Below are 20741 nucleotides of genomic sequence, written 5' to 3'. Positions count from 1 at the left end.
CTTGACCATCCCCAAGTAAATGGGAACAGAGTTAGATAGTTAGGTGGAATAATAGATTTTATGAAATGGTAAGGGAATTTGATACAGCACAAAATTAATGGCAGTCTATGCATACTTAAAAAGAGAAGTGCTAATTGAGTGCTGCAAGAGCCTGAGAGAAGGGGATCCTTGGGCAGAGAGGTAAAATAAGGGCATGGTAAAGTAATTTTTAGAACCTGCTCACTATAATCTAATAATCACTTATGCTTCTTATACTTTGTTATGTTTTAGTATATGCTTTTGTGCTGTAAATGTACAGCATTTCATAATTTTTAGGTAAGCTGGTTGACTACAATGTCCATGAAAGAATTACCCTCAACTGGTCGGCAACAAGTGCTTTGGTGTGGACACATGGAAAGAAGACTCTTCAGCAGATAGATTGTCAACACCCTGTATATTCTCACTTTGATGACATTTCAACTGCCATTATGAAACGTGCTCAGAAGAAATATGGTTTACATGTAAGAGCTTTTTAGTTCCTTTATCTCCTCTTAATTTGTTCTGTTATTTTTATGCTTTAGGTGAATTTTTCATGAGAAGCTTTGTTTCTCATCTCCTTCCCACCTCAGATGCTCATAAGTATTCATCACATTCCCATCACAGTTCCGTATCTTCCTTGAATTTCTTGATATCTTAACCTCTTTACCCTCTGGAACTCATATCCCTAATTTATTATGGCAGTTATCAGTAATATCTTGAAATATGCAAAACTATGCCTCTCTGCTTAGAATAAAACCTATAAAGAGTCAGGTTTCATATCTGGAAATACTGAATATAAAATGAAGGAAGCAGTACTCACAATCTGCAATGCCCTGATTAGACCTTATTTGGAGTACAATGTTCAGTTAGGTCAGCACACCTGACAAAAGATGGAGAAAAACTAAGATTGATTCAGACAAGAGCAGCAAAGTTGATTATGTGGCATAGAAATAAGCTTTCTGAGTTTTTTTTTTCATATTCATTCACTATTTCCCATGTTAGCAAGGTAGTGTCTGAAACAGATGAAGAAAAGGCCTCATTTACTCACATCCCTACTGTAGCTGATATGTATAATGCACTTAAACCACAGCCCCCTATCTACAACCAGGCCCCACAAACCATTTCCTGATTTCCCGTGCCTACTTATGTTCCCTGGTTTAGTCCATTGACAGCAAGTCACTCCCTGTGTACCACATTGTTCCAGTACACTCTATCCCATGCACAACTTTCACCTTCCTGCATGTTCAGGCCAAATATTTTTCGCTCCATCCTTTAGTATCCAGTTTGCTCTCACCCGTCTCCTTTAAACTCCATATCTGACACATATATCATCTTACAGACTTAGTGGACTAAAAATTTTCTCTGAAAAAGTGCAGAGCATGGGATCTGGTTGAAGTTTTCAAAATATCTAATAGATGTGACTACACAACATTCTAAAATTTCTTTACATTAGTTTGAGATTCAGTGACTAGAAACAGTGGGATTGAATTAAAATGAAGTATGAAAGCAATGTGGACAAAAGTTTATTCATCCATGGAGAAAACATACAATAGGCTTCTTAGAGTTGCTTTGTAGAAGGTGTTATGAATATATGGTGTGGAAGGAAAGCTACTAGAAGCAGCAAGGAATTTTTATCAAGAGAGTAAGGCATTTGTGTGAGTAGGTAGAGAGGAGGGTGAGTGGCTCTAGGCAAAAAGGTCCATCTGCAGCAGGGGTGCGTAATGTCACCATTGCTATTTGATTTGTTTATGGAGGGTATGGTGAGGGAGTTGAATGCAAGCATCGTAGAGAGAGGGTCAGGTATGCATTCTGTTGGAGTTGAGGGGACTTGGAATTAAGCCATTTGTTTACTGATGGTATGGCACTGGTGGCAGATTTTAATGTGAAACTGCAGAGGTTGATGTTTTAGTTTGGGAATGTGTGAAAAGAGAAAATTGAAAGTAAATGTGAATAAAAGCAAGGTTATTAGGTTAAGCAGTACAATGAGACAAGTTAATTGGGGTGTAAGTTTGAATGGAAAAAACTGGGAAGAAGTGAAGTGTTTTAGAAATGTGGAAGTGGACATGGCAGCAAATGGCACCATGGAAGCAGAGGTGAGTCATAGGATAGGTGCTGGGGCAAAGGTTTTGGGAGCAATGCGGTTCAGATGAGAATGCATGGAAGAGGATGAATGTAATGGAAATGAAATAGAATGTACAGAAGAGGATGAATGTGATGGAAATGAAATCTTTGAGGACAGTTTGTGATGTGAGGAGAGTTGATTAAGTAATGGTAAGGTACAAGAGAGGTATGGTAATAAGTGCTGTTGAAAGATGTGAAGAGGGTCTTCTGAAATTATATATTTTTATTTGTAACTGCCCAGGGCTAATTTCCATGAAAGAATCCTGATGTTACCTAGGACCTTTCTATAGGCTCTTGCTGCTTAAAGCTGTGCCACTTCCAGTAGCAGGGAAATATAGACTCATATTGAGTGAGACTGCACTCCCAGTGAACTGGCTAAACCAAAGGTGACTTTTCACTTACTGTTAATGTACAGCAGGTGGAGGCCAGTAACACCTATGTGTGCTGAAATGGTTTGGATGTATGGAGATAATGAGAGAGAAAAGTTTGGTAAAAAGGATATAAATGTTCGAAGTGAAGGGTACAAGGAATAGGGAGAGACCAATTTGGAGATGGAAGGATGGAGTGAATAAGATTTAAAAGTCTTCAGGGCCTGAACGTGCAGGACAGTGAAAGGTATGCACTGGATAGAGTGAACTGGAGTGAAGTGGTAAACAGGGCATGATGAGCTGTCAATGGACTGAACCAGGCGATGTGAAGCAGACATTGGGAAATGTCAAAAAGGCCTGCAGTTCCTGGTTGTGGATAGGGGACTGTTGTTTCAGTGCATTATGCAAGACAGCTTGAGAATAGATGTGAGCTAATGAGGCCTGTTCTTCATCTGTTGCTGGTGCTACCTCAACAGGAAGAAAAGAAAATTCTTAGGAGATGTAGTTTATGTGACATGTATGTTAGGTACATTCTACATAGGTCACGTAGCTTCATAGTAAGAAATATCGTTTCATATAGATAGTTGAAAGTAAACACTGAAAATATGTTAGATCATGTTTTACCAATTGTGTTCCATTCCTAATATATTTATTTTAAAGAAAATCCGTGTGGTCTACTTTGTCATTATTATGCTGCGTGTCGTTTGTTAAAATGCTTCCTTCATTACATTTTCTGCTTTGCATTGTCTTTCTAGATTCCTCACTTTATTCCATTTTTCAGGTGGATAACCTAGCTGCCAATGGAGAAGTTACAGACAATTTATCGCTCCAAAACTTATGGAATTGGCTGGATGCAGCCAGAGGTTTAGTCATAGCTTCTAACTTCAAGCTACCTGGAGGAATGCCATATAGATACCAAGGTGTCTGGTAGGTCCTTAGTCTTTCTTGGCCAGAATCACTTGGTATGTAATTGGCTGTGACACAGTATCAAAAAGGACTCCTACAGCTCTCACAACAACACACAAAAGCTTGTCATTGCATGCCTTTGTCACTCCGACCTTTATGCTATATTTTATCTTTGAATCTTTAACCATTTATATCGTAAATTCTAATATCCTCATTTTATCAGTTTACCCACATCCATTATTTCTTACCCATATTAAGTCAGCACACTAGCATTTAGGTATTCCCATTTTGTTAATCTTCCCTATTGATTATCTTATAACTTTGCTATATCAATACAAAGTCCTTTTTTGAATACAGTACATCTAGTCCCCACTTATTGATGCCCCACTACCTGGTGTTTCACATGTATGATGCACATGAAAAAATATATTAGATAATGTACATACACAAAAAAATCAAAATTGTTTCAAAAATTTTGCCAACAGTAGTGGACAAAAGTTATCATACACTAAAGTAAACATTTGCTAGCAAGTGACTGTGCCAGCAAATCATATACAGAATTGTTTACATTGTCCATGAAGAAATAAATGAACTAATGTATATCAGACAACGTAAATAAGATGCGATCAGTTCCAAAGATTAGGATAGTTCACAGCAGCAATGAGCAATCACTCTGATGACTGTTTGCTCGCAGCTGGCTGTACCCCTGTGGGAGCCATTCCAACATGTGTGTTACAATGGCTGTATGACTTGAAATGTTTACATTGTGTATTATGTTATATTTTGAGACACCACTTACCTCAAGCTCTCTCCATTCAAACTAACATTCCAAATGATCTGTCTCTTTTCACTGCTTAACCTTACTTTTATTCACATTTATTCTCAACTTTCTCCTCTCACAAGCTCTCCCGAACTCAGACCCTGGATTCTGCAGTTTTTTCATTCGAATCTTCTACCAGCACTGGGTCATCAGCAAGCAACAACTGACTCATCATTCCTTCCTTATCCTTAAGAAATTGCATACCAGCTCCTTTCTCTTAGACTCTTGTGTTCACCTCTTTCTTTACCCCATCCATAAACAGATAAGACAGCCTCAGTGACATCACTCACCTCTGCCACAGACCCATTTTCATATGGAACCACTAATTTCCCCCACCCCCCCCCCCCTCTCTCTCTCTCTCTCTCTCTCTCTCTCTCTCTCTCTCTCTCTCTCTCTCTCTCTCTCTCATTGACATGGGAACTTAATGCCCTCATAAAGGCTATCTCAATTTGTTAAGTAATATACCTAGAAAGTAATATACCTAGATTTTAGATTATTGATATTACAGAACTGTATTGAATTATATCTAAAATATCTAACAGGCATATATGTAATTTGTAGGAGTTTAATGACTGCAGACAACTTAGCATCAGACATCATCAGCAGACCATGGATAGGACCTGAGGGACAAAAATCATTCTTTGCCAAAGTGTTCAGGTAAGGCTACCAGTAATTAACAGTGTATCAAGTTTCCCTTTTGATATTCAAAAGAATGCACATGGAGATTATGAAGATTTTGATACATTAATTGACAGTGTAGAATATCAATTTGCATAATATATGGAACTGATCTCTGTATTTACACTGTCCTGAAGAGTGTTTATAGATTGATCATTTATAATACGTAAATATTAGAAACATTGCAGGGAAAGTGATGTGAAATTATGCACTTGCAAGAGCAATTTTGTTACGCCTAAGGAGATGAATTTAACTTCCATCAGTCTTGGAAGCATTGTGATGGAAGAAATATTTCTTGTCAACGTGATCATTTTTTCCTGTACTTGACAGTGAACTGCAGTGATTTATCTTAATGATAAGCAGGTTGCACTTCCTTGTGAAGGGAAAAGGTCAAGCTCCGTAACAGAGTAATCATATTCCCTTCTGCAATAATTCATTGAATCTTACCAATCATGAGTCAAAATTACCTGAAACCACCACTTAAGCCTCACACCAACTTTGATATGTGTCACTACATCCCTAGCACTAGCCCGCCTAGCTAAAGGGAAAAGGCTATTAGGCTCATCATTTTGCTTGTCTGTTCTGAAGAAGCAGACTGTTGCTGTTTTATGCAAAAAAAATGGTTCACAGCATTTTTTTTTTTTATGTGTATCTAGACTGTTAGAACTATGATAGCTTTTAAGTTTTTGTAGAAGGAAATTATTAGTGCCCTTAGTGTCTTTTATGGTTTCTGCATCTTACAAGTATCTCATGCTTCTTAGAAATTACAAGCTTTATAGGTTTCTTAGTCTGCTCAAACTTCTTGATTCTTCAAGCTTTGTAGATGTCACAAGCTTTCTTTAGTCATTGAAGTAAATTGCAATTATGGTTTGGTCATGCTTTTGTTATGATAGGAGAGCTATATGGAGAATATTTTAGCCAAGTTCTGTTGCTCTTGCCTTTTTACAGTGAATATAACCTTCAGTTTCAGGTGCTTCACATAGATGAAGTAACCCTCTTCCTTTAATGTTTGTTGGCTCAGGATTAGATTGACATACTTCTAATGTGTGAGAAGTTTCTGAGATGTGTATCCATTCCTATTTTGCATTTAGATATATGTTGAGCTTACTGTAAGGCTCAGTAAGTTTGTTTTGTAGAATGTATTATCTTGTTTTACTGAATATTGGGCTTATTAAAGTTATGTATTTTGTATCTTTTCATTGGCTTCCAGAAGAACAAATATATGGATGTAGAAACTTACAGGGAAATAATTATCTGTGTTTGAGAAGGAATACTACTGTATCTCCTGCCAGTTGTAGAAGTAACCAAGTGTGGTAGGAGTTGGGAGCTGGGAATCCTGCCATGCTTTATCATCACTTTCTAAATATCGGACCAAAAGGAGTAAAGTGAGAATTTTCCATTAAAGGTCCTGTTCTCGAGGCTACCTTCCTAAGGTAGAAAAGGCACACATGAATTAAAGAATAAAGATTTATGATGATAACCAGATGACTCTTATATGTAATACTGCAGTTTTGCCTTGTTTGAGGTACTATTATAGATAGTTTAACTTTTTAAGGCCTAGGGTTTAGAGACCAATATCAAATCCTTTAGAGCTTTTCTTCTTGTTCTCTTTTCTCTGCCTCCTTTGGTGGTTAATTTGTGTCCTGAAAGAAAGAATTTAAACCGTATCAGTAGATTTTGAACATATAAATCAAGTGAACATATATTTCTCTTCTAGAAGATGATAAGGTTTCCTCTTTGGAATGAAGAAACAGAATACCTTTAGGTGGTTGAAGTTAAAGGAAATAGTAGCCTGTGAAATTTTCCTTCTGTTTGTTCATTTGGTTTTTCATAGAGCAAAATTACCCAAAGATGGAGATTTCATATATCTTATTCTGGATTACCAGAGGAGAAAATATGTTTGAAAATATGAGCTCTGAGGGAATCTCCATATCTTCCTACTTTATAGTGAGGTTAATGCCTTTATCCTTTCACAAACTACCATTTGGTAGTAGTGGCTAAAGCTTGCTCTGGGTATTCTTCCAGTCAGCAGTCACCCCCGGCAATGATGTCAGTGTCTTCCTGGCTTTCAGACCACATAAACTGACCACCTCATAATTCTCTGGATCTCCAAGCCAGTGAAACATATCCAGACTTCAGTGGCTTTGTCAGACTCCCTTCTGGCAGGAGCCATATACCTGTTGAATGTGTATGGTCTTGGATTTGCTTTGAACAGTTTTGAAGGTCTTTGAGAAATTCAGTTAACAATGGTTTCCCTTGACATGTTGGCATGGTCCCAGGCAGCTAATAGTTCAAGGCTTAAGCCACTTACCATCTTTCAGAATTACTTAGATAGATATTCTTCTGTGATTCAACAAGGCTTTGGATGTAGTCTAATAATGCCCTAAGAATTCCTTCTATTCTTATTGGGCCCCTACAGCACTCAGGAAGCTGGGCCCATTTAATGGGCAAGACCGAGGTCATTAACTGTAATAATGTAGTGTGTTCATGTTGGGAGAGTATGAGGCAATTGAACAAAAAGTCTTCAGTGTCTTAGCTATATCAGTTGCACCATGGGCATGAAGGGTCTTTGGTATGTGTTTGTACTAATGTATGGATGGATGATATTCAAAGCATAGACAGAGAAGTGTGATTTATGTTTGTTTAGGAAGTTTGGTTTTTGATGTGGGGCTGAAGTTTAAGATGAGTTGGATTTATATGTTTTGTCATTGCTAAATATGTTGGGGGTGGGGTGTGAGCAGAGGTTACTGAAATGTGAGGCAGGGTAAGCTTTTTCTTTGTATTTGATGATAGATGGGTTGTTATGGAATGGTTTCAATGGGTGGGGTCTGGTGCTGTTGCAGAGAAGTGAGTGCTGATCATGTTGAGATGGGACAGTATTAGGAGGATCTTTTGTTTCATTGCGAAGGTATTAAGTGTTTTTGGCTGTTTGGCATCCATTGATAGTTCAGTGTGCTATTTTGTGTGGCTTGCAGCACTGTTATACTTGCTTCTGAGAGAATGGAAGGCAGGGTAGGTTAAGCATAGTTTAAAGTGGAGTGGATGAATTGTGTTTAGAGGATGACCAAATCTCATGCCAGTTAGTGTTCTTAGGGCTTTTTTTTTATGTGTTGCTTTTGTGTTGATGTTATTGTAGTGTGGAGTAAATATTTGTGTTGTATATGATGCCAAGAATGGTTGATATTTTGTTTATTTGAAGTGACTTGTCCATTCAAGACCCTGTTTTCAGTGATATCTCCAGATGTCTTATGCCGTAGAGTCTCCTATACCAGCTCATCCTTTGCAGAATCTCAGCCAGAAAGTCCTAGATTCTAAAAACAGTGTGAATGGATTTTCTCAAATACTTGTGCAGGCAGAAGTTTAGAGAATATTTGCCAGATAAAGTTTTACATGACATTTGCCCTTCTAATCAATGACAATACCATTCAATCTGGAAGACCTCTCAGATTTTCCTAGAAGAATTGTATGTCTCAAGACATTCTTCTCTAGCCTTTATCATGGCAAGAGCAGGGGTAGTAGTGCAACTGTGTCTTATAAGTGTGCCTTTCAAGAACCTCTTTCTCAGGATTTAGGTATTAATTATCAGCTCATATTTGGGAGAAACTTTGCAGGTCTATCCTACTGTGGAGACTGCTTGCTTCTCCACCATAACCCAAGTAGGGGCTTACAAACATCTTAGATCTTTTATACTCTTATTTTTTTTCAGAAATATTAGCTCCTCATTATCTTTTAAAGAACACTCTATTCTTGTTGTCTTGGAATCTAGGAGGAGAGGTATTGAAGTTCACATTATATCCAGACACAAGAATCTTCTTGTCTTTGAAGACGGTTTCTTATGGTTAAGATAAACCAAACCAAATAGTTTTGGCTAAGAACGAAATGCTTAGAATAGAGATTTCCCTGTTGTTATCCATCTTGGAAGACTTTATTAAGAGATCACTGTGTCTTATGCCCAGTTAGTTCTCTTAGGGACCTTTGGTACTTCACCACAAGTTGTCACAGGGACTTCTCGTCTGTGTACCCTAAAACCTTTAAATCTCTCTAAGCAATGAATATGTCTTCTTGGATTAAAAAAACTTATTCTGTTGGCTCAAGCTAAGCTTTGCACTAAAGATGTGAGGAGGCCTCTACATAATCCTTCTTAGAGACCCTTTGTTGGAGGAAATCAAAGAAAGGGGCTATTGACTCCATTATCCACCTTCATGAGACATTGCCTTTGTTTAGACATTGTGGATTTATTCTGTATAGGGCTTGGGATTCCTTCCTCAGATTACTTAGATTCCACTGTGCTTGGTTTAGTCTTATCTGAATTTTTTTTTTTCCTAAACCCTTCTTTCTCATATGGGTATGCCTTAATGCTTGCAGAGTAGACCTCAGAAGAGACAAATGTAGTTTTGAAAATTGAAAAACCTTATTATCTGAGACAGTGTGCTGCAAACATTTTTTCATGATTTTCATACTTTGTCATGGCATCCTTACTCCCTTTGCTGTGTGTTTGTGTGTAAAACTTTTTTTCTGTGCAAACTTTAACTGCCTTTGTGTTCTACAAAATGTGAACACCAGTAGGCTGGAAGTGAGTAGGTTGATGATGTTAACTTGGTGATGGTTCCAGATATGCTAAGTATGGATCAGAAATGACTGTGCCACTGTAATGTCATTAAATTGGTTAGTGAAGGCTAGTGCCTCCCTAACAGATATCAGGGTTAGAAGGTCCCGACTCTGATATCCCAGAAGAATAATGTCATCCTTGAGGGACACTACCTCAGAAAGGAAAAGGTTTTCAGTTTTCAAAGCCAATAATTTTGTTCTGAGCATTCCATAGCCACTTGTTTTAATTAAAGGGAATCACTTCAAAGTAGTTCAGCACAAGTCTGGGGTCACCACCAAAAACTTAGATTTTTGGAAATTTGACAGATGGGCCTTTTCACCTGAGGTCTGGCATGATTTGGAAAATTTATTTGACAGTCTCTTAGAAATTAAGATATCATACTCTGATTCAGCATTTTCTTTCACACCTGTTTGCTGTTTCCTGCCTTAAAGAGGAACAGACAAGTGAGCCTGAGAGTAATAATCCTATTTTGGTTCCTTCCTCTGTTCCTTTTTCTGGAAATTGATATACAGAACAAGAGGATTTCCAACCCCTTGCTCACACCTGTCTTAGTTGCATTTTGTGATATGCAGGAGATATGAGGGTATTATTTCTCTCCACTCCCAGCATCTAAAGGACTGGTGTAGATATAGCTAACAGAAACCTGATAGAACCATCCAGTGACCAATTTTATGACTTCTTTTTATGGTAAGAAATATAATTCTAGATCTTTCAATTAAAACAAATAAGAAATTAGGATTTAAGATTTTAAGATGACCTTAGTGGAAAGTGTCTGCTTGCATGGATCAGTTTGTAGGAATTGATGAAGTAGTTTATTAGGTAGTAGTTGGTAGGCAGCTGACAACCAAGGAGGTATATTACCAGCACTAACTTCCTGGGCATCAGGAGGGTTAGTGACAGCTGCTTAGTGAGCCAGGACTTCAGTGGTTGTCAAGTTGCACTCCTGTGACCCAGGTAGATGTCTTTTTTTTCTACCTCACTTATGATTGGACTACTGGTATTCTGTCCATAAACATACAATCTCTCCTTGTCTTATGTGACTCTTGACAACACTCAACTCACACAGCTCATTCTTCCTAACTCTAGATTTTCCTGTGGTGATCACTTCGGGATAACCCTGCTTTTTTCAGAATGGTAGGATCAACAGATAGAAGTAGTTGGTAGGAACATTTAGGCAGGAGCGTTAGATAAAAGTAGTCAGTAGGAACATTAAGTAGAAGCCTCTGCAAACACTGCACTAGAGTTCCCCCTCTGCCAGTAGCCTGTTAAGGGTGAGGTGCTAAAGGTTAAGAAGCAGCACTGGAGTTCTCTAGTTATGGAGAGTCTGTTGCCCTGGCCAGCCCCTTGAGAGAGTTCCTACTGGAACAGGCATCAGAGATATAGATAGACAGAAGTAGTTTATTCTAGCAGTTTTCTTGCATGCAGTGTGCAACATTTGGATAAGTACTTCACTGATATTAAGGATATGTAGTTCACAGTGAAACTGGGAACAACTGCTTTCAGGTGTCTTCTGTCAATAGGAGTGAATCCTTTTGGGTATCACTGTGCCTTGAATGTCATTGCCCTGTGATTACCATACGTTTCTTCAGTTTTCATTCCAAAGGCACCAGGGAGTCACTACCATGACTGTAGATTGGGATTTTTGGACTCTGATTATCTTTTTGTTTTCATAAAAAGCATTGAGAAGATGATTCATAGACAGACTGGTTTTCAAGGATTACTGAGGTTACTGCTGACATGCCAGTTTCCTTGTAGGATTCCTCAGATTTTGTTTGAGAGTTATAGTCATCATGGAGGAATCTAGCATCAAAACTTAGGGTTTGGGTATCTTCATATTTGCATCTTTTCAAGCAGTGCTTAGAAGAAAGCATAGGATACTCATAATAGATTATCTTTTGCATAATGTTCATCCTATTTGCCCTTTCATTCAAAGCAAGTAACAGTCAGTTTGGAACTCTCTTCTCTTCTTCAAGCAGATTTGAAGTATCTGTTTTAGATGAATTGATATTTTTAGAGATTTTTTTAGTCTTTTTAAGGACAAGGATAAAAACAATACTCAGTAATGTCTTCAGTCTGGCATTTCAAACTCGAGTAGCTCTCATGATCTGGCACTTGTAAGGTTTGTGATGCTATGTAAAAACGATTTGTTTTATGTTTGGAGAATTCACTACTGTATTGTTTGGGTGCTGCTCATCCATCTTTATGTCACCACAATTCAATGTGTGCTCCATCTTGAATTGCTAAGCATATCTACTTATGTGAAGCAAATAATGCTGCAAAAACTTTTTGAGATTGTAAGAGTGTCACACATACCCAGGCACAGCAATTCCAGCCCATTCACCAAGCCCTTTGCCCAGTGCTTTCAAACCTGAGCTGTTTGAGTGATCCTCTAAGGACATTCAGACTAGCTCTTATGATGGATGAAATGGAACACCTGCCTCATGCCTTTCCTGAGGCACCAACTTCATTGCACCAAAATGATCATCATGTGTACTTAGCCTCAACCTCAAGTGAGCCATATTCCACCTTCAGCACTTCAATTTATATGAAATTTCTAGTTACTACATTTGTCTACATTATACATTGTGAAATTCAAAACAGTCAAGATTCATTGGTAAGTACAATGCAGGAAATGTTTGCTGTTATTTTTGGTAACTTATATCAACTTTTTATTTGGAAATTAGTACCCCACAAGTTATTTATTTGATTTATTTAGCTTTGTCGCCGTCTCCCGCGTTTGCGAGGTAGCGCAAGGAAACAGACGAAAGAAATGGCCCAACGCACCCCCATACACATGTATATACATACACGTCCACACACGCAAATATACATACCTATACATCTCAATGTACACATATATATACACACACAGACATATACATATATACACATATACATAATTAGGTACAGTAGGGTTGAGGGTCAAGTCAGTTGGGAGGTAAGTTTGAATGGAGAAAAACTGGAGGAAGTAAAGTGTTTTAGATATCTGGGAGTGGATCTGGCAGCGGATGAAACCATGGAAGTGGAAGTGAATCATAGGGTGGAGGAGGGGGCGAAAATCCTGGGAGCCTTGAAGAATGTGTGGAAGTCGAGAACATTATCTCGGAAAGCAAAAATGGGTATGTTTGAAGGAATAGTGGTTCCAACAATGTTGTATGGTTGCGAGGCGTGGGCTATGGATAGAGTTGTGCGCAGGAGGGTGGATGTGCTGGAAATGAGATGTTTGAGGACAATATGTGGTGTGAGGTGGTTTGATCAAGTAAGTAATGTAAGGGTAAGAGAGATGTGTGGAAATAAAAAGAGCGTGGTTGAGAGAGCAGAAGAGGGTGTTTTGAAATGGTTTGGGCACATGGAGAGAATGAGTGAGGAAAGATTGACCAAGAGTATATATGTGTCGGAGGTGGAGGGAACGAGGAAAAGTGGGAGACCAAATTGGAGGTGGAAAGATGGAGTGAAAAAGATTTTGAGTGATCGGGGCCTGAACATGCAAGAGGGTGAAAGGTGGGCAAGGAATAGAGTGAATTGGATCGATGTGGTATACCGGGGTCGACGTGCTGTCAATGGATTGAATCAGGGCATGTGAAGCGTCTGTGGTAAACCATGGAAAGTTCTGTGGGGCCTGGATGTGGAGGGGGAGCTGTGGTTTCGGGCATTATTACATGACAGCTAGAGACTGAGTGTGAATGAATGGGGCCTTTGTTGTCTTTTCCTAGCGCTACCTCACACACATGAGGGGGGAGGGGGATGTTATTCCATATGTGGCGAGGTGGCGATGGGAATAAATAAAGGCAGACAGTATGAATTATGTACGTGTGTATATATGTATATGTCTGTGTGTGTTTATATATATGTGTACATTGAGATGTATTTTTTTTTTTTTTTTTTTTTTTTTTTATACTTTGTCGCTGTCTCCCGCGTTTGCGAGGTAGCGCAAGGAAACAGACGAAAGAAATGGCCCAACCCCCCCCCCCCATACACATGTACATACACACGTCCACACACGCAAATATACATACCTACACAGCTTTCCATGGTTTACCCCAGACGCTTCACATGCCTTGCTTCAATCCACTGACAGCACGTCAACCCCTGTATACCACATGACTCCAATTCACTCTATTTCTTGCCCTCCTTTCACCCTCCTGCATGTTCAGGCCCCGATCACACAAAATCTTTTTCACTCCATCTTTCCACCTCCAATTTGGTCTCCCTCTTCTCCTCGTTCCCTCCACCTCCGACACATATATCCTCTTGGTCAATCTCTCCTCACTCATTCTCTCCATGTGCCCAAACCATTTCAAAACACCCTCTTCTGCTCTCTCAACCACGTTCTTTTTATTTCCACACATCTCTCTTACCCTTACGTTACTTACTCGATCAAACCACCTCACACCACACATTGTCCTCAAACATCTCATTTCCAGCACATCCATCCTCCTGCGCACATCTCTATCCATAGCCCACGCCTCGCAACCATACAACATTGTTGGAACCACTATTCCCTCAAACATACCCATTTTTGCTTTCCGAGATAATGTTCTCGACTTCCACACATTTTTCAAGGCTCCCAAAATTTTCGCCCCCTCCCCCACCCTATGATCCACTTCCGCTTCCATGGTTCCATCCGCTGACAGATCCACTCCCAGATATCTAAAACACTTCACTTCCTCCAGTTTTTCTCCATTCAAACTCACCTCCCAATTGACTTGACCCTCACCCCTACTGTACCTAATAACCTTGCTCTTATTCACATTTACTCTCAACTTTCTTCTTCCACACACTTTACCAAACTCAGTCACCAGCTTCTGCAGTTTCTCACATGAATCAGCCACCAGCGCTGTATCATCAGCGAACAACAACTGACTCACTTCCCAAGCTCTCTCATCCCCAACAGACTTCATACTTGCCCCTCTTTCCAGGACTCTTGCATTTACCTCCCTTACAACCCCATCCATAAACAAATTAAACAACCATGGAGACATCACACACCCCTGCCGCAAACCTACATTCACTGAGAACCAATCACTTTCCTCTCTTCCTACACGTACACATGCCTTACATCCTCGATAAAAACTTTTCACTGCTTCTAACAACTTGCCTCCCACACCATATATTCTTAATACCTTCCACAGAGCATCTCTATCAACTCTATCATATGCCTTCTCCAGATCCATAAATGCTACATACAAATCCATTTGCTTTTCTAAGTATTTCTCACATACATTCTTCAAAGCAAACACCTGATCCACACATCCTCTACCACTTCTGAAACCGCACTGCTCTTCCCCAATCTGATGCTCTGTACATGCCTTCACCCTCTCAATCAATACCCTCCCATATAGTTTACCAGGAATACTCAACAAACTTATACCTCTGTAATTTGAGCACTCACTCTTATCCCCTTTGCCTTTGTACAATGGCACTACGCACGCATTCCGCCAATCCTCAGGCACCTCACCATGAGTCATACATACATTAAATAACCTTACCAACCAGTCAACAATACAGTCACCCCCTTTCTTAATAAATTCCACTGCAATACCATCCAAACCTGCTGCCTTGCCGGCTTTCATCTTCCGCAAAGCTTTTACTACCTCTTCTCTGTTTACCAAATCATTTTCCCTAACCCTCTCACTTTGCACACCACCTCGACCCAAACACCCTATATCTGCCACTCTGTCATCAGACACATTCAACAAACCTTCAAAATACTCATTCCATCTCCTTCTCACATCACCGCTACTTGTTATCACCTCCCCATTTACGCCCTTCACTGAAGTTCCCATTTGCTCCCTTGTCTTACGCACCCTATTTACCTCCTTCCAGAACATCTTTTTATTCTCCCTAAAATTTACTGATAGTCTCTCACCCCAACTCTCATTTGCCCTTTTTTTCACCTCTTGCACCTTTCTCTTGACCTCCTGTCTCTTTCTTTTATACTTCTCCCACTCAATTGCATTTTTTCCCTGCAAAAATCGTCCAAATGCCTCTCTCTTCTCTTTCACTAATACTCTTACTTCTTCATCCCACCACTCACTACCCTTTCTAAACAGCCCACCTCCCACTCTTCTCATGCCACAAGCATCTTTTGCGCAATCCATCACTGATTCCCTAAATACATCCCATTCCTCCCCCACTCCCCTTACTTCCATTGTTCTCACCTTTTTCCATTCTGTACACAGTCTCTCCTGGTACTTCCCCACACAGGTCTCCTTCCCAAGCTCACTTACTCTCACCACCTTCTTCACCCCAACATTCACTCCTCTTTTCTGAAAACCCATACTAATCTTCACCTTAGCCTCCACAAGATAATGATCAGACATCCCTCCAGTTGCACCTCTCAGCACATTAACATCCAAAAGTCTCTCTTTCGCACGCCTGTCAATTAACACGTAATCCAATAACGCTCTCTGGCCATCTCTCCTACTTACATAAGTATACTTATGTATATCTCGCTTTTTAAACCAGGTATTCCCAATCATCAGTCCTTTTTCAGCACATAAATCTACAAGCTCTTCACCATTTCCATTTACAACACTGAACACCCCATGCATACCAATTATTCCCTCAACTGCCACATTACTCACCTTTGCATTCAAATCACCCATCACTATAACCCGGTCTCGTGCATCAAAACCGCTAACACACTCATTTAGCTGCTCCCAAAACACTTGCCTCTCATGATCTTTCTTCTCATGCCCAGGTGCATATGCACCAATAATCACCCACCTCTCTCCATCAACTTTCAATTTTACCCATATTAATCGAGAATTTACTTTCTTACATTCTATCACATACTCCCACAACTCCTGTTTCAGGAGTATTGCTACTCCTTCCCTTGCTCTTGTCCTCTCACTAACCCCTGACTTCACTCCCCAGACATTTCCAAACCACTCTTCCCCTTTACCCTTGAGCTTCGTTTCACTCAGAGCCAAAACATCCAGGTTCCTTTCCTCAAACATACTACCTATCTCTCCTTTTTTCACATCTTGGTTACATCCACACACATTTAGGCACCCCACTCTGAGCCTTCGAGGAGGATGATCACTCCCCGCGTGACTCCTTCTTCTGTTTCCCATTTTAGAAAGTTAATACAAGGAGGTATGTATATTTGCGTGTGTGGACGTGTATGTATATACTTGTGTATGGGGTGGGTTGGGCCATTTTTTTCGTCTGTTTCCTTGCGCTACCTCGCAAACGCGGGAGACAGCGACAAAGCAAAATAAGAAATTAAAAAAAAACATAATTCATACTGTCTGCCATTCTTTATTCCCATCACCACAAGTTAAGTTATAATTTATTCAATCTAGTATCAGTTTCCCTTGGCAGTATCAGTACCCAGAAAAAAGCAAATTTTATAATCCAGCAGTTGCTTGGCCACAGTTTCTGGATTTAATACACTGGAATGTGATGCTCTTGTTTCATATTAAAGGTTCTGTGAGAGAGTCTTTGGTTGTAGAATGTTGAGATCCATTTTTTTGAGGAAGTTATATCTACTTCATCTCAGAGAAAAAGAGGAGCTTATGAAGGTCCTGGAACCTTTGCCATTTCTTCGCCTAACATCAAGTATTGCTAGTGAAAATTTTTTCCTTATATCCTTGGGATCAGGAAGAAGAGGTAGTGAACTTTATGTAAAGTTTGGGCATCAGAATTTACACTACCGAAGTTTGAAGATCATCTTTTATGGGTGTATATCAACCGAAACTTGAGAGTTTCTTGCTGAAAATATGACATTTACATTTAAGAATAAACCTGTTTTGATTTAGTCCAGGAAGAAAGTCAGTCAGATTAATAGAACTATGAAGTGTTTATTTTGTCATTTTAAATGGTACCTGCATCTTACTGGAGAGAACTTCATTTTAGCAATGTTAGTTTTATTGCCTAACAGAGCTGCTTTCTTGTAGAATTATGTTTGTGTGTGTGACTTAATAGTTTTATATTTTTTCCAGGAGGAAAAGTTTTTATGAGGTCATCCCTGAGTTAATAATTTTTTTTTTTTTTTTGGTAGTAACCTTTTCATTTTTGACCTAGTTACTGAGATAAGTATCTTAGAAATAGTTCAAGATGAATGGCTTCCACCTCATATATAGTGTGAATTTCCCTTTGATTAAGCCATTTTTATCTGCAGCTTCCTTATAGGGCTATATGAGAACCTAAAGAGGACAAATTAAGGTTCCAACCTGTCACCTCACCCAACCTATTATTTTACATGCTTTAACAGGCATATTCTAACTTTTGTTGACTTATGTTTGAGGTTTTCATTGCTTATTTTATTTTAAAGAAATAGTGTTTCATTTCAAAATTTTTATATCTAGTTCTTGTTTGTATTGTTAACAAACCATTAAGGTTTGTTAACATTTATAGGATGACACATTTAATATTGCTTTCAGTCAGCTGGAAATATTTCACCTCTTAACATTTGAATACTGAAATGTGTACTTCAGTAGAATATGTGATGTGTTCAGCTAAAAATGTCAGAAACTGCTGAGGAAGTAATTCAGTAAGGGCACATTATGAGAAATGTATCATCAGCATTAGGAAACATGAAAGATAGGAACTTCTCTGCTTTCCCCATACTTCTTCTTTGTTGTGGTTTCTTTGGATAGAAAGGGCCGATAGGTCTATCAGTGTAGCTTTAATCATCAAATAGAATGACCATTTATATGAAGTTTTAGAAGATATCTTAGAACCAAAGTATTTGTAATTTCTTTTTAAGGTTATCTTACTTTAAGTATTGAATGCAGCAAACAGTTGTTTGATGTGGTAAGATGGGTAACTTCATAAAAAGTAACTGCTATTATCACTCTTAACCACAGGTGTGAAGAACGCAGTCGTGCCCTTGAGCTGTGCTCATGGGGGTTTGAAAATGACAGATTGCTTACTAGCTTTTTGTCTCAGTTAGAGGCTGCTGGAAATCATACTCGAGCTGCTGCCATTGCAGTTTTTAACCAGCGCTTAAAGCAAGCAATACACATTTTACAAAGAGGAGCTTCAAGTAAAAAGTTACCTGCTTTGAATGCAACTGCAATGGCCCTTTCAGGTACACCATACATATTTACTCTAATGTTTCCTTGATTGCTTTTCATTGTTTATGCTGATCATTCAGTCTTTGCTAGTCTTTAGACAATACTCTTTAATCTGTAGAGATTTTCTAAATCTCAGTGATATAATATTTAAGTTGAATTTTCAGCTGTATGTTCACACATACCATCACATGATCCATTTGTCTTTCAAGATATAACTAAACTTTAAATCCATTCCTGGTTACATGGAGTGAAACATATGCATCATTTTTATATGTTCATTAACATGTATCCTCAAATTATGCCCATTGTGCTAAAGTGAGGAAAAGCATTCATACGATACAAGTGCCTCATGAGTTTTTGCTTTCATAAAAGTTGCATCAGTCATTGTTTAATGCACCAAAAAACCTGATCACTCTATTTTTTTTGCTGTTTTACTGTTTACTAAATAATTTTCAGTAGTCATGTAAAGGTAAGATAGAACTCAGATTTGTATACCTCAAATGTATTGATAAGTTCCCAGAATCATTTGTATCATATACTTATACATGAAAATTTTTGAGACTTTAAGAGATGAAGTTGATATGTGAAATCCATGTAGTATTACATTCAGAGGCAAATGAGGCCCATATAGGTGTGGATTAGCTGCTCAAGAAATATTGATGTGGCATTTCCAGCTTTTGGGAAGCAGATTTTGCGATGTTTTTTATTTGAGACATCCAGAAGAGAAGGAAGGATATTGTTATGGCCAGCATGTTTATGTTACTGCATTGTTGAATTAAGATGTTTTGGATTTGATTAGTAGGAAAGGAGTTAGATATAGAAAAGATAAAGTTAGAAAGTAAATTTTGGCACTGTTCAATTTAGTCAGGTTACTGCTTCCCCATTCTGCTGTTGCACAGGTCAGAATTAAGAGGAGATATATGTGCATTGTGAACTAAAATGAATACTTGAGTGAGGAAGAAGGGAAAATGAGTCATTGTGTAGATTGGGATCATTGGTATGAGAGTGAATAGGGTTATAGATAGAAGGAATATCATGTAAATAGGGCTAGAGATAGAAGGAATATCATGTAAATAGGGTTAGAGATAGAAGGAAGATCATTTATGGAAAGCACACAAAGGAATTTAAACAGCAGTAGACCACTGGGTCCATTTGAGGCTGTTTGTGATGGAGGAATAGATCTGAAACTCATAGATCAGATTTGCAAGAGTAGAGAGATACAGATATTTCAAAGAGAAAAATGCTGTAAAGTTCATGTAACTAAGGAGTTGCAGATGATGTTAGTTGTGGATTTGAAGAGGAAGGTCTGTTATAAAACTTACAGTGTTCACAAAAAACATTGTCAGCCTCCGTATATTTTCAAAGATAGTACACGGTTGAGGTTTATTGTAAGAACAAGCATATAACAAGTCAGTTGGACAAGTCAGTTAGGAGGCAAGTTTGAATGGAGAAAAATTGGAGGAAGTGAAGTGTTTTAGATATCTGGGAGTGGATTTAGCAGCGGATGGAACCATGGAAGTGGAAGTAAGTCACAGGGTTGGGGGAGGGGCTGAAGGTTCTGGGAGTGTTGAAGAATGTGTGCAAGGTGAGAACGTTATCTCGAATAGCAAAAATGGGTATGTTTGAAGGAATAATGGTTCCAACAATGTTATATAGTTGCGAGCCATGGGCTATAGATAGGGTTGTGCGGAAGAGGATGGATGTGTTGGAAATGAGATGTTTGAGGACAATATGTGGTGTGAGGTGGTTTGATTGAGTAAGTAATGAAAGGGTAAGAGATATGTGAGATAATAAAGAGAGTGTGGTTGAGAGAGCAGAAGAGGGTGTATTGAAATGGTTTGGTCACATGGAGGGAATGAGTGAGGAAAGATTGACGAAGAGGATATATGTGTCAGAGGTGGAGGGAACGAGGAGAGGTGGGAGACCAAATTGGAGGCGGAAGGATGGAGTGAAAAAGATTTTGAGCGATCGGGGCCTGAACAGGCAAGAGGGTGCAAGGTGTGCAAGGAATAGAGTGAATTGGAATGATGTGGTATACCAGGGACGACATGCTGTCAGTGGATTGAACCAGGGCATGTGAAGCGTGTGGGGTAAACCATGGAAAGTTTTGTGGGGCCTGGATGTGGAAAGGGAGCTTTGGTTTGGGTGCATTACACATGGCAGCTAGAGACTAAGTGTGAACAAATGTGGCCTTT

At 39.0% G+C, this 20741-nt stretch overlaps 1 protein-coding gene across 4 annotated transcripts in view; it reads left to right on the top strand.

Moving 5' to 3' along the window:
- mio (GATOR complex protein mio) overlaps positions 1 to 20741 on the top strand; it is a 106067-nt gene that overhangs the window by 43690 nt on the left and 41636 nt on the right. For all 4 annotated transcript variants that reach the window (XM_071661756.1, XM_071661754.1, XM_071661753.1 and 1 more), the window contains exons 9-12: positions 316 to 500; positions 3289 to 3434; positions 4795 to 4890; positions 18337 to 18560. In XM_071661756.1, the coding sequence (XP_071517857.1) occupies positions 316 to 500; positions 3289 to 3434; positions 4795 to 4890; positions 18337 to 18560 (651 nt within the window). The remainder of the gene's footprint in view (positions 1 to 315; positions 501 to 3288; positions 3435 to 4794; positions 4891 to 18336; positions 18561 to 20741) is intronic.

Source organism: Panulirus ornatus, chromosome 5, assembly GCF_036320965.1.
Source record: "Panulirus ornatus isolate Po-2019 chromosome 5, ASM3632096v1, whole genome shotgun sequence".
In the NCBI taxonomy this organism is placed as follows: Eukaryota; Metazoa; Arthropoda; class Malacostraca; order Decapoda; family Palinuridae; genus Panulirus; species Panulirus ornatus.
The sequence above is the reverse complement of the archived record's forward strand: the minus strand, read 5'-3'. Positions and strand labels throughout refer to the sequence as shown.